At 41.3% G+C, this 16,242-nt stretch overlaps 1 protein-coding gene across 4 annotated transcripts in view; it reads left to right on the top strand.

The window, feature by feature from the left end:
- Positions 1-16,242, top strand: part of SLC5A9 (solute carrier family 5 member 9) — a 60,133-nt gene that overhangs the window by 23,103 nt on the left and 20,788 nt on the right. For all 4 annotated transcript variants that reach the window (XM_073544364.1, XM_073544366.1, XM_073544368.1 and 1 more), the window contains 3 exons: positions 3,411-3,515; positions 7,540-7,704; positions 10,288-10,393. In XM_073544364.1, the coding sequence (XP_073400465.1) occupies positions 3,411-3,515; positions 7,540-7,704; positions 10,288-10,393 (376 nt within the window). The remainder of the gene's footprint in view (positions 1-3,410; positions 3,516-7,539; positions 7,705-10,287; positions 10,394-16,242) is intronic.

Raw genomic sequence — 16,242 nt, 5'->3', positions numbered from 1 at the left:
TATGCAGCATAACTGGGGCCACAGCACACTGTGCAGCATTATCTGGGGCCACACACTGTGCAGCATAACTTGGGCCACTCATTGTGCAGCATAACTGGGGCCACACACTGTGCAGCATTATCTGGGGCCACTCACTGTGCAGCATAACTGGGGCCACACACTGTGCAGCATTATCTGGTGCCACTCACTGTGCAGCATTATCTGGGGCCACTCACTGTGCAGCATTATATGGGGCTATTCACTGTGCAGCATTATAAGGGGCCACTCACTGTGCAGCATTATCTGGGGCCACACACTGTGCAGCATTATCTGGGGCCAATCACTGTGCAGCATTATCTGGGGCCATTCACTGTGCAGCATTATCTGGGGCCACACACTGTGCAGCATTATATGGAGCCACTCACCGTGCAGCATTATCTGGGGCCATTCACTGTGCAGCATTATAAGGGGCCATTCACTGTGCAGCATTATAAGGGGCCACTCACTGTGCAGCATTATCTGGGGCCACTCACTCATGCAGCATTACCTGGGGCCACTCACTGTGCAGCATTATCTGGGGCCACTCAATGTGCACCCTAGGCTTATACGCGAGTCAATAAGTTTTCCCAGTTTTTGGTGACAAAATTAGGGGGGTCAGCTTATACACGGGTCGGCTTATACACCAGTATATACGGTATATAGAGGTAAAATTATGTTATCCTCATTATAACCTGCTTCCTGAAGTTTGTCAGAGAGGAGTTAGAGTCTGAAGAAGTGACAGGTGTGCACTCAGGGTGTATCTGAGCCCCTCTCCCATCTTAATTTTTTGCAATTCTTGCTTCCTTTATAAATTACACAATAACATCAATTTTTTATAAAAATGCAATAAAAATAATAAAAATTTAAATTTTTGTTTACTTAAATTATTATTATCCATTTCAACATTTTCACTTGTTAAGTTTGCCAGGAAAATGCTTGGATTTCGCAATGACTGCAATTGTACTCGTTGCTCGAAATGAGCATCCGAGTATTAGGAATTGCTTGGTTCGAGTAACTATAATCTGAGCCTTTTAGTGCTCGCTCATCCCTATTAATAAGTCAACTTTTCAAAACTTTTTAATAGATGTTTTCCAGATATAGAAGATAAATTTTTATCACACACATATATTGCATTATGGATTATTCCTGGTATGGGGTTTGGTACAACACATGTTATTAATGCAGTACTCTGATACTATAAATACAAAGCGCTGCTAGTTACTAAACAATATATTACTATTTTATTCTTGGTCAAGTTCCCGCTCAAGTCTTAATCCTTAGACTTATTACTTAAGAGTCAAATAAATCTAATACAGTCTCGTTACATCCATGGGCACCAAAGCGTGATGCGGAGCTTTCCCATCATTGTCTCAGACTAACTATGCAGAAGAACGCAACAAAAGCGACAATGTCACATGGAACAGTAACTTTTTATTAAAGATTATAGAATGTCAGATATTGGGACCGGGATCTGTAGCTTTGAGCTCTAATTTACACTTACAAAAGAAGTGTGATCTCGACAGGTACAAAAGGGAAGTTTTAGCTTTATGTCTTCATTGATCTTTTCCTAAGAGGATTACAGTTGTCCAGGATTTAAAAAAAAAAAAAATAGGGTTGCTTTCTTACAAAAAAAATTAGGGCTCAGCTGCAATACCACATGTGGACAGGTGTGGCACTGTTTTTTAAAGGGAACCGGTGACATTGTAGATGCAGTCCGATCTGTGGATGGCATGAGAAGCTGAGCAGAACACTATATGGGTTTCTGTGAAAAGATTCAGCATTATTTTTATTCTATTCATTGAAATCTCTAGTGTTTGCATGCATGAGTCCAGTGGGCAGTGTTACTGGTGACTGACAGCGATATGTGAATGCACAGTCCTACACGGAAGACTGTCAATCACTGAATAGGACTGCCCATTGGATAGATAATGTATGTTATTATTTTTTGCTTGAGTTTTCAGAGCATAAAACAATTATTTTCATTGCAATTTAAGTACTTTTGATTCAGACCAAAATTATTCGACCCATAAGTGAATCAACCTGTCAGGGCCCTGACCTGCGGGCCCCCTTCTGTACTGCTGTTCACCGTGCCACATACAGTAGTAAGGGCAGTAATGCCCTGATGGCGGCCCTGTTCAGATGGCTGTATAAACCGGAACAAGATTGTAATGCAAATGAACAGACTGGCCAGTGGCTCTCCCCACCCAATCGTGATAGCTTCATGTATTTCTATGCGGCTGTCACGTTCAGGTAGGGAGAGCCGACAGCCAGTCCGTACACTGCATTCTGATCTCCTACCGATTTATACGTCCATCTGACTGCACCCTATAATAAATTTCTGGAGATTTGATGATCTCTACAGGGGACTAATCCCAAGACTGCATTCAAATATCAGAACAAAGAATCCTTTACTGCTGACGTAACCACCATAAGGTGTGAGTTACTTCTGGGGTCACACAAGGCTCATAACTGAAGGGGATGTCACCTGTCCGGATGGGCTGGGTACCAAGACCTTGCATTCCTCATGTCTTGGTGCCCAAGTCTTTGAACAGATGCATCTTGCAGTTCCCAGTTTATTATTTTCAGCACTGGACTGTACACCATATTGGAAGAGGTGCATAGAGGAGATCAAGCAATTTTAGATAATTATAGAAAAAGACAGCACAAAAGAAAAAAAAATTATATAAAAAAAAATTATACACACGTAAGATTTTTTGGTATCCCCCTTTTTTGTGTTTTTTTATGCACTTATATGTTTTTAATGTATTTAAATTAATTGCTTTTTTTAATATATATATTCTTTTGTGCTGGATTTTTCTATATCTATTTATGCTTTTTCAGTCTGGGATACCGGTCCCGCTATATCCGTGCACCTTCCTTTAAATTATTTATGCATTTGCTTTAACTTCATGGTGAGAGGATTTTTTTTATTGGCAACCAATTGTGATGACTCCAGTACCCAAACTCACAAATGTAATGTCCATATGCTTCCATGTCTAGAGCTAAAGCTCAGTCCGAGTCACTTGAATTAGATGAAGCTGCAGTACCAAAAACAGCCACACTCGCATCCACAGCGCTGTGTGGGCTACTGCAATTAATGAGGTCATCATGACCCCTACATTTGGAAGATCATAGTGATCATTTATTATTAGCTTCTCCGCAAATTCTAAAACTATAGTCAATATATTGAAGCTTGAGAACCGGCTGCCATTTAAATACATTGGCCAAAAAAATTTTCTTTTCAAAGGTTGAATTTTAGCAAGTTGAAACAAGACATTGTTGAATAGGTTTACATTGTATCCCCCCTTAATTACTGTTCTGTCAAGGAGGAGGGAAATCGATTCAATTAAATCCTCCAAATCCTTATAACCACCTTATCCTTATTCTTACAGATCGGAGCATCTTTAATGTCCAGCAATGTCGGCAGTGGTCTTTTCGTTGGGATGGCGGGATCAGGTGCTGCGGGAGGTTTGGCAGTGGGAGGTTTTGAGTGGAATGTAAGAAAATATTATTACTGTACTAAAAACAGACAAAAGAGAATCTGTTATTACTTATTACATATTGTATGGATTTCTTCAATCTGATGAAGCTGGTATACTTACTTTGAAAATCCATGTCAGTATGGCTGTATAATTCTTTTAGGTTTCCAGCCTTTCATTAAAGGGGATATCCAGAATTTTGTGAAAAACAAAAAATGTGCCTAAGCACTTACAGACAGGTAATTGCTACCTATCTGCCTGCTGTGCCTGGTGCCATTCTTCACTGACACAGTGACCGCTCCTGCCAGTGATTCGGCTGCCTCTGCAGACGTCACGTCGACAGAGTGGAGGCTTCTTTTCCGCTCAGCTTTGTTGACAGGGCGAGACTTCTGATGTCATTCTGATTCACACAGCCAGATTCCCGCTGCCTAACTGGGGGAGCACACTGTCAATCAGAATGATTTCTGAAGTCACTCCCCGTCAACAGAGCAGGTTGGAAAAGAAGCCGTCACTCTGTCGACGTGACCTTCAGCAGAGGCAGCTGAATCCCCGGCAGGAGCGGTCACCGGGCACAACAGGCAAGTATGTAGTAGCTACCTGCCTGTTAGTGATTAGGAACATTTTTTGTTTTTCACAAAGTCCCAGACATCCCCTTTAAAATGCACACTTTCATATCAGGATTATACAGTTATTCTAAAACGGATTTTCAAAGTAAGCACACAGGCTTCATTGGGTTTGGGAAATTTAATGTAAGCTGTTTGAATTATGAAATCTGCTGACAGATCCACTTTAAGTTTGAGATTTGTTTTTCTGATTTAAAGGGTTATTCCAAAGTTATTTTTAATGCTTGCAAAAACAAAAAGAAATTGGCAATGTAGGCTCCCGATTTGGGCAGGTTGAGTGTAACTTCAGTTCTCCGATGCTACAGAAAGTTAGCTGCATCACAGAGCAGGGTACACAGATCAGCCTGCCAGCATGACAATGTCGAAGGTCCAAACTATCAATCAAGCTGGAGCATACCACCCCCAGCAAAGGAGGAAGCCAGTAGGCTGTGGAGCAATGTGTTCCTAAAAAGCTAATGTGAGACAACCCCTATAAAAAGTCAAAGTTGACAACCAATATGGCTTCACTAGCTGACGCCGGTTTAAAAACCCAAGATCTACCCAAAAATAAAAGTCATTTGAAGGAAACATGTGAGTGTTTTGCCTGCAAGAAATCAGGACACCTAAAGGCTGACTGCAGAGACAAGAAAGCAATCAACCGACCGCATCACTCAACTGAAACTGCCCAAACTAAAGTCACTAACGACCTACTAACCGCCAAGAGCAAGCGACACTTCTCTGTCCTCCTTCTCCTGGACCTGTCTTCTGCTTTCGACACCGTGGACCATTCCCTCCTGCTACAGATTCTCTCATCTCTTGGCATCACAGACTTGGCCCTATCCTGGATCTCATCATACCTAACAGACAGAACATTTAGTGTCTCCCTTTCACACACCACCTCCTCACCTCGCCCCCTATCTGTTGGTGTTCCTTAAGGCTCAGTACTAGGACCCCTACTCTTCTCCGTCTACACCTTCAGCCTGGGACAGCTCATAGAATCGCACGGTTTTCAGTATCACCTCTACGCCGATGACACGCAGATCTACCTATCTGGACCTGACCTCACCTCCCTACTGACCAAAATCCCACAATGTCTGTCTGCTATCTCAGCCTTCTTTTCTGCTCGCTTTCTCAAACTGAACATGGACAAAACAGAATTCATCATCTTTCCCCCATCTCACTCTACCCCTCCACCAGACCTATCCATCAATGTCAATGGCTGCTCGCTTTCCCCAGACCCGCACGCTCGGTGCCTTGGGGTGATCCTTGACTCTGCCCTCTCTTTCATACCACATATCCAAGTCTTTGCCTCCTCCTGCTGCCTCAAGCTCAAAAATATTTCCCGGATCTGTGCATTCCTCAACCATGAAACCAGAAAAACACTAGCGCACGTCCTTATCATCTCCCGCCTCGACTACTGCAACCTCATACTCTCTGGCCTCCCCTCTAGCACTCTTGCACCACTCCAGTCCATCCTACACTCTGCTGCCCGACTAATCCACCTGTCTCCCCGCTATTCCCCAGCCTCACCCCTATGCCAGGCCCTTCACTGGCTTCCTATTTCCCAGAGGCTCCAGTTCAAAACCCTAACCATGACATAAAAAGCCATCCACAACTTGTCTCCTCCATACATCTGTGACATGGTCTCCCGACACCTACCCACACGCAAGCTTCGATCCTCTCAAGATCGCCTTCTCTACTCCTCCCTTATCTCTTCTTCTCACAACCGAATACAAGACTTCTCCCGTGCTTCCCCCATACTCTGGAACTCTCTACCCCAACACATCAGACTCTCACCAGTGGAAACCTTCAAAAGGACTTGAAGACCCACCTGTTCCGACAAGCCTACAGCCTGCAATGATCCTCAGTCTACTGAACCACTGCACAACCAGCTCTACCCTCTCCTAGTGTATCCTCACCCATCCCTGGACTGTGAGCCCTCGCGGGCAGGGTCCTCTCTCCTTCTGTACTTGTGTGTCCCTTGTCTTGCACATGTTTATTGTACCTGTCTATATTTCCCCTTTTCACATGTAAAGCTCCATGGAATCAGCGTTTTGAAACTAAAGACGTTGGAAATGTGACATATTATCTAGGAATCCAGGTCAAAAGGGAAGATGGAAGTTTTCTTCTAAAAAAAGTGCAAAAATTAATCAGCTTGGAATGTCACAAGTCAAAGATATATCAACCCCAATGAAACCATCTTACTTAAAGTTGGAAGGAGAAGATGATCTGTTAAAGAGAAATACAGACAGGCAGTGCTGGTATTTGGCAGTGGTTGTGGCAGTGGTTCTATACACAGCAACTAAGACTCGACCGGATATTGCAGCAACTATTGGAATTCTCTGCAGATATGTGGAAAACCCGTGCCGAAAAGACTGGAAAGCCGCTAAGAGAGTTCTTGGATATTTGAAAGAGACTCAAGACATACATTTAATGATATGTGCAACAGGAGATCTGAAACTCACAGGCAATGTGGATGCAGACTGGGCTGGTGACTTAAGTGATTGTAAATCGGATGCAGACTGGGCCAGTGACTTTAGTGATTGTAAATCGACAAGCTTGGAAAAAGTTTAATTTCTTGGTCTAGCAAAAAACAGTTTTCTGTAGCCTTGTCATCTACAGAAGCAGAGTATGTGTCCGCAGCCAACTCAAGTCAAGAGGTCATTTGTTTAAACCCATTGTTGTTCAATCTTGGTAAGCCTTCAACTCAACTGACTGTAATTTATGAAGACAACCAAGGATGCCTTAAACTTGCATGTAGTGAGAAGATCAATGCGAGAACCAGACACATTGATGTTAAACATCATCACCTGCATCATTTCATGGAATATGCATTATTGAATTTATTTATTACAAGACTATGATAGCTAATGTTATGACAAAGCCACTTTTAAGAGCCAAATCTGAAAAATTCAGAACCATTATGGGACTAACATAGTGATAAGTTGTTATTGAGTGGAATAATGTTCATTATTGTGTCTATTGCATCTATTTGCTACTGTTTCATAGTGCATGAGTTTCTGTCTCCAGCAATAGTGTTACATTGAAAGTAAAACATTGTTCAAAAAAAAAACCTCAGGAAATTCCTGCTCACTGAGTGTGTAGATGGAGTACAGTTTAATTTCACTTTGCAAGCTGACAGGCAAGATGCTAAGATCCTAAGCTATAAGCTCTACCAGTTGTAAGCTGTGTTAAATTTGTTCCTGAATAAATATATTATTCACCTTTGAATGGCTGGACAGTACAGAGATTAATCCACTGCCAACACACAGACACCATCTAATTAGTAAATCATCACATGGGCTATCTTAGGTGATCAATGACAACCAATCATAAAATGAATGGCAAAGACGTTTTAAGAACATTAGGAAACTCATGTGATTTGCAAACACTATACATTGTATCATTCATAGTGTTTTAACGCTATTATTTTGTGTAAGGCATCTTGGGTGCTGGTGGCCCTTGGATGGATCTTCGTACCTGTATACCTTGCCTCTGGAGTAGTCACTATGCCTGAGTACTTGGAAAAACGTTTTGGTGGTCGCCGAATTCGGATTTACATGTCCGTCCTATCACTCATCCTCTACATCGTCACTAAAATATCGGTAAGTTTGCAGCCTTCTGGAAAGTTCCTTTTTGATTGGTGAAGCTCAGGCTATGTTCATAAATTGTGTTTTTGCATTTTTTTTTGCGGTGTTATTTTATGCATATTAAAAGCTGCTTTTTACAGTGCCAGCAAAATCTACAAGGTTTCAGAAATCTCATGTACACACTTGTCTTTTTTTCCTGACTGAATTGGAAAACTACAGTATTTTTTTTAATCTGCAGCATGTCAATTCTTAAAGCGTTTTTGAAGCATTTTTTTCACCTAAAGAAAATAGTGAAAAACTTAAAAATGCTGTAAAAAAACGCAATATTGTTTTTTGCACGATTTTCGATGCATTTTTAAGCTTTTTTTGGTGACTAAAACTAGCTGACACCGGCAATTGTCTAAATGCTGTGTCTAACATCATGTCCTCACTATATCTGAAACTGAACCTGTCAAAGACTGAACGCCTTGTGTTTCCTCCCTCTACTAATGTACCTATACCCGACATTGCCATTTCCGTGTGTGGTTCCACTATTACTCCCCAGCAACATGCCCGCTGTCTTGGGGTTATACTTGACTCTGAGCTTTCCTTTGCCCCCCACATTCGATCACTGGCTTGCTCTTGTTATCTGCACCTCAAAAACATTTCTAGAATTCGACCTTTTCTTACTTTTGACTCTGCAAAAACTCTTACTGTTTCTCTTATTCATTCTCGTCTCGACTATTGTAACTCTCTTCTAATCGGTCTCCCTCTTACCAAACTCTCACCTCTCCAATCTGTATTGAATTCTGCAGCCTGGATCATATTCCTCACCAATCGTTACACCGATGCCTCTACCTTGTGCCAGTCATTACACTGGCTACCCATCCACTCCAGAATTCAGTATAAACTTATTACCCTCACCCACAAAGCCCTCCATGGCTCAGCACCACCCTACATCTCCTCCCTTATTTCAGTATACCATCCTACCCGCGCCCTCCGTTCTGCTGATGACCTGAGGTTAGCATCCTCAATAATCAGAACCTCCCACTCCTGTCTTCAAGACTATACACGTGCTGCGCCAATTCTTTGGAATGCGCTTCCCAGGTCAATACGATTAGTCCCCAATCCCCACAATTTTAAGCGTGCCCTGAAAACGCATTTATTCAGACTGGCCTATCGCCTCAACACATTAACCTAACTATCCCTATGTGGCAGAGCCAAAAGTTTTTTACCATAACCAGGTTCCCCGCATCATGTTCCCACATGCTTTATGCATCCATTAGTCCTCTGTGTCTGTACTGTTACACACTTAACATTATGGCTGGTCCATACAATCAGGGCAACTGTTACCACCCACCTTTCGTGTCTCCCCTTTTTTCCTCATAGATTGTAAGCTTGTGAGCAGGGCCCTCATTCCTCTTGGTATCTGTTATAATCTATGTGATTATTGTTATGCTGTAATGTCTATTGTCTGTACAAATCCCCTCTGAAATGTAAAGTGCTGCGGAATATGTCGGCGCTATAGAAATAAAATTTATTATTATTATTATTATTATTAACTGACTCGTAATAAAACACATCAAAAACACTGCATGTAAATATAACCTTACTCTTTAATTTCTTTTTCTAGTATTATTATTAGAAACATTAATAATATCATTAATTAACCCTTTCCGATCCAAACGATTAAGTAGTTCTGAAGCCTCTTGTCACTCCAGCTCTATTCCTCACCCAACAGTGCCACCTCCTACTTAACTGTTGACTATTTTACCTGAAGTCACACAGCATAGAGGGCTGTAGGTGAAGCAGGAGGAGGTGTTGCTGAGCGGGAGATAGAGCCGGAGTGACAGAGGCTTCAGATTTACATATAATTTTTATATCTCATTTGCATATTAATTCAAACGCTGATTTCTCAGTAATGGAGGAACGGACTGGTCGTGTGAAGATGTTGCTGGATGTGAATTTGAAAGGTGTACAGGCACATGTAAATGATTTGTCGTTTGAAATCCAGCAGAGAAATTTAATTTAAAGGGATAGTCCACTATTCTTCCTTAGTTTAAAAATAGGCACATGATGGTCTTGATATAAAAAAAAAGCAAACTCTCCTGCCAACTCCACATATTCTTCCATATCGATATCTGTATCAGCCGTTGTTTTTTTTGGCTTCTTCTGGTGAGACCCACTGATTGGCTACATCAGAGATATTCTGTCTGACCCGGAATGAATAGTCTCTAGCACTTCCTTCCAGTTTGGACAGAACGTAACTGATGCAGCCAGTCAACTTATGTGATCTGCTGGAAGAGGAAGCCAGGAGACCAGCCGGGGATGGCAGCAACAACAGCATAGAGGAGGGTCAGGGTTGAATATATTTTTTTATTTTTTTTATATTAGGATCTCCATGGATTCATTTTTAAACTGAGTAAAATTAATGGAAAACCCCATTAAGTAATAAATCTGCCTTTTTAAAAGTCGATAATGATTTCCTCCTTCTACAAGTGAAATATGATGGCAATGTCGTGTAGTATAAGAAATGCAGAATACATTTTGTTTTATGCTTTTATTGATTGATGGCAACATTAATATTTTTTTTTTCTGATTTTCTCTTTTTTGGTTCAGACAGATATTTATTCTGGAGCTCTTTTCATCCAGGTCTCTCTGGGTTGGAACATTTACCTCGCCACAGTTATATTACTAGTAGTCACAGCCATTTACACGGTCGCTGGTAAGTACCTACCTTATGGATCTTTTCTATATCACTACTGGTTGTATGGTCGGGTTTCAAAATGTAATATTTTATCAAAGAGACTCTGTCAGCAAGTTTTTCTGCCTCATCTGAGAGCAGCGTAATGCATGCAAAGAGATCCTGGTTCCAACAATTTATCACTTAGTTTACTGGGCGCAGCTGTTCTGACCGAATCAGATTTTTTAGATTTAGCAGTGCAGCAGGGCTGAGAAAGCTAACTCCACCCTCGACACAGCTAACCTCACCCACACTACAGCTAACCCCACCCACACCAAGTTCTCTGTGTATATAATCTATAGACAGTGAGCTGCTTATCAAAGAAGGGGGCGGAGTTGGACTAGTATGCATGTGCTGCTGTAGTTTCTGTAGTCCAGACAATGATAATCACCAGGTGATAAAACCTTCAGTTTACGTAAACAACAACACACAGCCTAACATGTGACACATCATAGAAATCTGTGTTTTATCCCCTACAGCATGCTGTCCTCAGGTTACATAGCAAAAACCTGCTGATAGATTCCCTTTAAGAGGAGCCTCCTGTCTCCTGACATGCCTATTTGGGTGAATGCTTCTTTTCATCAAAAAGGGTATTGCTTCTTGAAATGGCCTCAATATTTTTTTCTCCCTTCCTGGAAATTAATAACAACTTGACAACTGGGCGTTACCATTCCTATTGTCACTAGGATGTGTCACTATATAAGCAGATACTGTTTGGCACTGATTGGTGAGTGTCAGGGTGTGAAGGGCCACCTCCTCCCATTGTCAATAGGAATCATAACTTCAAGATTACTAGAAATTTTCAGAAGGAATTATAGCGGAATGTCACAATCCAGAATTCTACCAAAGAATTCTCCAGAATTGTTACTTCCCAGTTAATACAAGAATTTACTAAACTACTACCTGGACATCCCCTTTTTAAATGAAGTAGTACCCCTAATAGAATTATCATATACTCACTTTCTGCACCGAAGCAGATCCGGTGATGTCGGCGTTGAGTCCACCGGAGTTCGTGTGAGCCCTGCAGCCAATCAGCTGCCGCTATTAGGCTGCTGCACTCTTACTTCCATTAGACGAATGTCGGATGAGTGAAAGGAGTGAGAGCACAGCAGCCCAGTTGTGTTCACTGATTGGCTGCAGAGTTGACATGGCAAAAAAAGATCACACAAAACCCAGGAGATCCATTGTCGACAGTGATGGAACAGCGCCAGACCGGGAAGTGAGTATATATTCTTTTATTTTACAAGAGGGACTATTTAATTTAAAAGGGATTGTCCACTAACTTTAAACTAAATTATTTATCCAAATGTATTCACCAGAAATGTGAAAATGTGAAAAGTGTTATTGTAGCTTAGAGGGTTTTTCCACCACTCGGACAACCTGTTCTCAATCTGAATGCTTGCACCCATTAAAATAAAAACACCTATACTCACCTCCGGTGCCGATGCCGTTCCAGCGTTGTCAGAACTCGCATTCCCGGGGCTCATGTGAGGTTGTTATGTCACATGAACTCTGCGCCCAATCAGCGCCGGCTTCAGTGTCCACGCCTTTGGACAAATCAAACATCAGGAGGAAGTCAGAGAGCTGTAGTGGCCCTGGCTTCCTGTTGATACTCGATATGTCGCTCACAGGGATGCCAGTGCTGATTAAATGCAGAGTTAGCAAGACGTAACAACCTGACGTGAGCCTTGGGAACGTGAGTACCGATACCGCTGGAACAGCGTCAGCTCCGCTGGAACAGCACCGGCATGGGAGGTGAGTATAGGTGTTTTTATTTTAAAGGAGGTAAGCATTCAGATTGAGAAGGGGTTGTTCGAGTAGTGGAAAAACCCTTTAATCAAAATCTGTCAGCAGGATTTCACACTTCAAACTATTTATATGGTCACATAATTCTTTAATTGCCAAGTAGAGCAATACCTTTACATGGCCAGTCCATTCGTCTATTACTGAGACATCAGAGTTTTAATTAATGAGGCTGAAGAGCTATTGGTAGACCTGAAGCCTCTGCCACTCCAGCTCTATTCCCATCCCAATCCCATTAGGGACGTTTTTTTCACTCCACGTCTGAGAAAAACTGATGCCGCTCTGATTAAAGTCTGATGACAATAATTGAACCGTTTTACTCAGACTGAGAGAAACCTGTCGTGTGCACCTATCTTACAGGTAGGGTCTTCCCGCTGTTACTTTATGACAACAAGTGATGAGTTAACAGGGTGCCATTGGTTTTCCATGACAGTCAGTGGCCTAATAATGGCACTAAAGAAAGGAAACTAAAAAGAAAGAGGTTAAAAGGCATAACAAACCACAACATCGTAGTATCATCAATCAGGCAGTCACATTATCAAATCCTCACTGACACCAAAAATGTTGCAAAATATAGAAAAAACGTATACATAATAATAAATAGAGAAAATATCTGATTGCTGAAAGTGTATTGAACAGCAAGAATGTGTTATTTACCCCTTAACCTAAAAAAATGGTAGAATTGCTGTTTTTGTTCTCCCTGATTCTAACGAAAAAGCAATCAAAAGAGTTGTATGTGACCCAAAATCATTCCAATAAAAATAATGTCTTGTCCAGTAATACAACAAATACATAGCTCAGCTGATGAAAAAATACAAAAGTTGTGTCTCTTAAAACAAAAATAAAAGTTTTTTAAGTATTTTACTTTGTAAAAAGTTGTAAAATACATAAATTTTACATTGCCACATCCATACGAACCAGCAGTATAACATTAACAAATCGTTCTAATCACACCATAAAACTCAAAAATAATGGCAGAATTTGTTTTTTTTTCTTTATCCTGCAAAAAAATAAAAAGTTTTATAGTAATGGTGTTAATAAAAGATATAACTTGTTTCATTATAAAATAAAACAAAACTAACTCCTAACAGGTTGTATCAGGTCATTAAAAATAGCTATAGAATATTCAAGGGGTTAAAAAAAAAGAAACCACAGGCATCCTCTGAATTGTTGGCATTTTGTTATCATGGCGTAATAATCAGACAAATGCACTTTGTCCAAACTGTCATGATAGGAGCGGAGGCGCAGACAAACAATGTCTCACAACACAGGGACAGGGATGGTGCCGTAAGGGTATGTGCACACGTAGTTTTTTGGTGGTGCGGATTTTGTAGTAAAATCCGCAGATAAGTCCTGCGGTTTATCTGCGGATTTGACTGCGGTTTTCCCCTGCGGTTTCACACCTCATAATGGATGAAGTGTGAAACCGCAGCGGTTCTGCACAAAAGAATTGACATGCTGCGGATTGTAAACCGCAGCAAATCCGCGCGGAAAAATCCGCAGCATGTGCACAGCGTTTTCCAGTTTACCATTGAAAACAATGGTACCGTACAACGCAACTAAATCTGCTGCGGACCCGCAGGGCCAAAACCGCTGCGAATCCGCAGCAGAATCCGCACCGTGTGCACATACCCTAATTCCTGCTCAGATGTTTGAAAAACCGCAATGTTTGCACTGAGGACATCACAATACGGGGAGAGTCAGCGCCAACGATGCGGAAACAAGTCGCTGTCACATGCTAGGATCTAACAGGCCATAGGAAAAACACAATCATGTCAAAACATGTCAATTCTCTCAGCATTTAGAAATAGAAAGAGATAAAAAAAAATGTCATGTGCTCGAAAATGGTACCAATAAAAAAGTCAACTCGTCTCACAAAAAATAAGACCTCACATGACTCTCGGCATGTGTCGGCAGAAATATGAAAAAATTATAGCCCTCAAAATATGGCAATGCAAAGCGTTTTTTAGTGTGTGACAGCAGCCAAATATAAAACCATGATATAAATCTAGTATCACTGTAATCGCACCGAGCCGAAAAATGAAGTAGTCTAAACACTTATACAGTGCAAGTAATGGCATAAAAAAATAAATAAAACCAATTCTTCAGCTACTGTTGATTTGCTCATTCTTCCCAAATATCGCAGTAAGGCTCATGGCACATTTATCCTGCACTCTGCACTGAGCGCTTACACCACAGATTCTGTGTAAATCTCTGAAATACGTGATTGAGATGGAACCTTTGACGGAAGATTCCTTATAAAAAGGGATTCTGGACACCGTTTGCAGCCTATGATGCAGCGGAGTCCGTCTTTTTAGACGTGTGTAAAAGTGCAGTCCGCAACAGTTTTTTGCACCTCTGAAAAGAAGGACAATACTGAACAGAGGCCAGAGTCCAGAGTAACTTTGCTGCCTCATTATAGTAAATGGTATAGTAAAGTAAGTGGTCAACTTGAAGCGCCGGATAACTGTGATCCAAAACGTTATGTAAAATGTTCCCAATAAATGCTTCAACTAAATACACAAAAAATCCAAGTCCTCGCTAAGGTCTGTCATGTATGGGGTTCCACGTTACTGGTAGTACAAAGGCTCTGGAAAAGCTAAATGGCTCCTCACCCGCCAAAATAAATTCAGCAAATTCTCTGCTCCCAAATCTAAATGCCTCCTCCCTTCTGAGCCCCACAGTGTGCCTAAACCACATTTAGCATCCACATGTTTGACATTTCTACAGAGATGAAAGCCCTCCTAATTTATGGGTGCATGTGTCCAAAATCATGAGCTGAGCACTACACCATGCTGGTCACTACAATCCACTGATCACTACAATGTACTGGTCACTACAATGGCAGTTTGCAATTTTCACTCAGCAACATCCACTGTTTCTTGCTTTTAGAAAACACCCATGGAGTCAAAAACATCACTACACCTGTAGATAAATTGCTAAAGGGGTATAATTTCCAAAATGGTGTCACTTGAAGTGGAATTCTGCTTTTCTAACACTTAAGGACCCTGTATATGGAGTTAGCAAGCTATTGTAGGAAAATCTGTGCTTCAGGAGGCAAGTAGCGCTCTGTGCCTCACGAGCCTTGCCGTGCAGCTAAGCAGTACTGGGGTATTTCTACATTCAGCAGAAATTGTGGAACAAATTTTGGTGCCATTTTTGCCCATTTCCCCTTGTGAAAATATAAAATCTGGGGCTAAAGCTACATTTTGGGGGTAAAAATGTAATTTTTTTTTCCATGCCCACTGGTATAAAATTCTGCGACACCCCTGTGGTGCAATGATCACGGCACCCGTAAATGAATTAATTGAGAAGTGTAGTTTGTAAAATGGGGTCACTTACAGGGTGTTATGCTGTTCTGGCACCTCAGGGGCTCTGCCAATGTGACATGACACCCTCAAAAAAGTCCAGCAAAATCTGAACTTCAATATGACCCTTCTTCCCTTCTGATCTTTGTACTGTATCTCAAAAGTAGTTTTTGAGCACATGCGAGGTATCGGTGTGTACTCAGGAGAAATTGCACAACAATTTTTGGGGTCTATTACCCTTGTGAAAGTAAAAAAATTGGGGGCTAAAATAACATTTTTGTGAGAAAATTTTGATTTTTTTTTTTTTGATTTTTACAGCTCAACGTTATAAACCTCTGTGAAGCACCTAGGGTTTCAACGTGCTCACCACACATCTAGATACATTCCTTGAAGGATCTAGCTTCCACAATGGGGTCACTTGTGGGGAGCTTCCATTGTTTAGACACATCAGGGTCTCTCCAAATGCGACATGACACCTGCAGACCATTCTATCAAAGTCTGCGTTCCAGAACGTCACTCTTTCCTTTCTGAGGCCTGCCATGCACCGAAATTGTATGGTGCAGTTTCTCTTGTTACCCTTGTGAAAATGCTAAATTTAGGGCTAAAAAAATTTTTTTGGGGTGCTTCAAAATGGTGCTCCCCACACTGCTAGTCCTGAAAAATGCAGCAAAAATGCATCCAAACCTACTTTTTTTTAAGCAGCTTTTTTTACTACCAAGA

Source organism: Dendrobates tinctorius, unplaced genomic scaffold (genome assembly GCF_039654945.1).
Source record: "Dendrobates tinctorius isolate UK_male_01 unplaced genomic scaffold, ASM3965494v1 ptg000138l, whole genome shotgun sequence".
NCBI classification, from domain to species: domain Eukaryota; kingdom Metazoa; phylum Chordata; class Amphibia; order Anura; family Dendrobatidae; genus Dendrobates; species Dendrobates tinctorius.
Note: the sequence above shows the minus strand (reverse complement) of the source record. Positions and strands in the feature narration are given on the sequence as shown.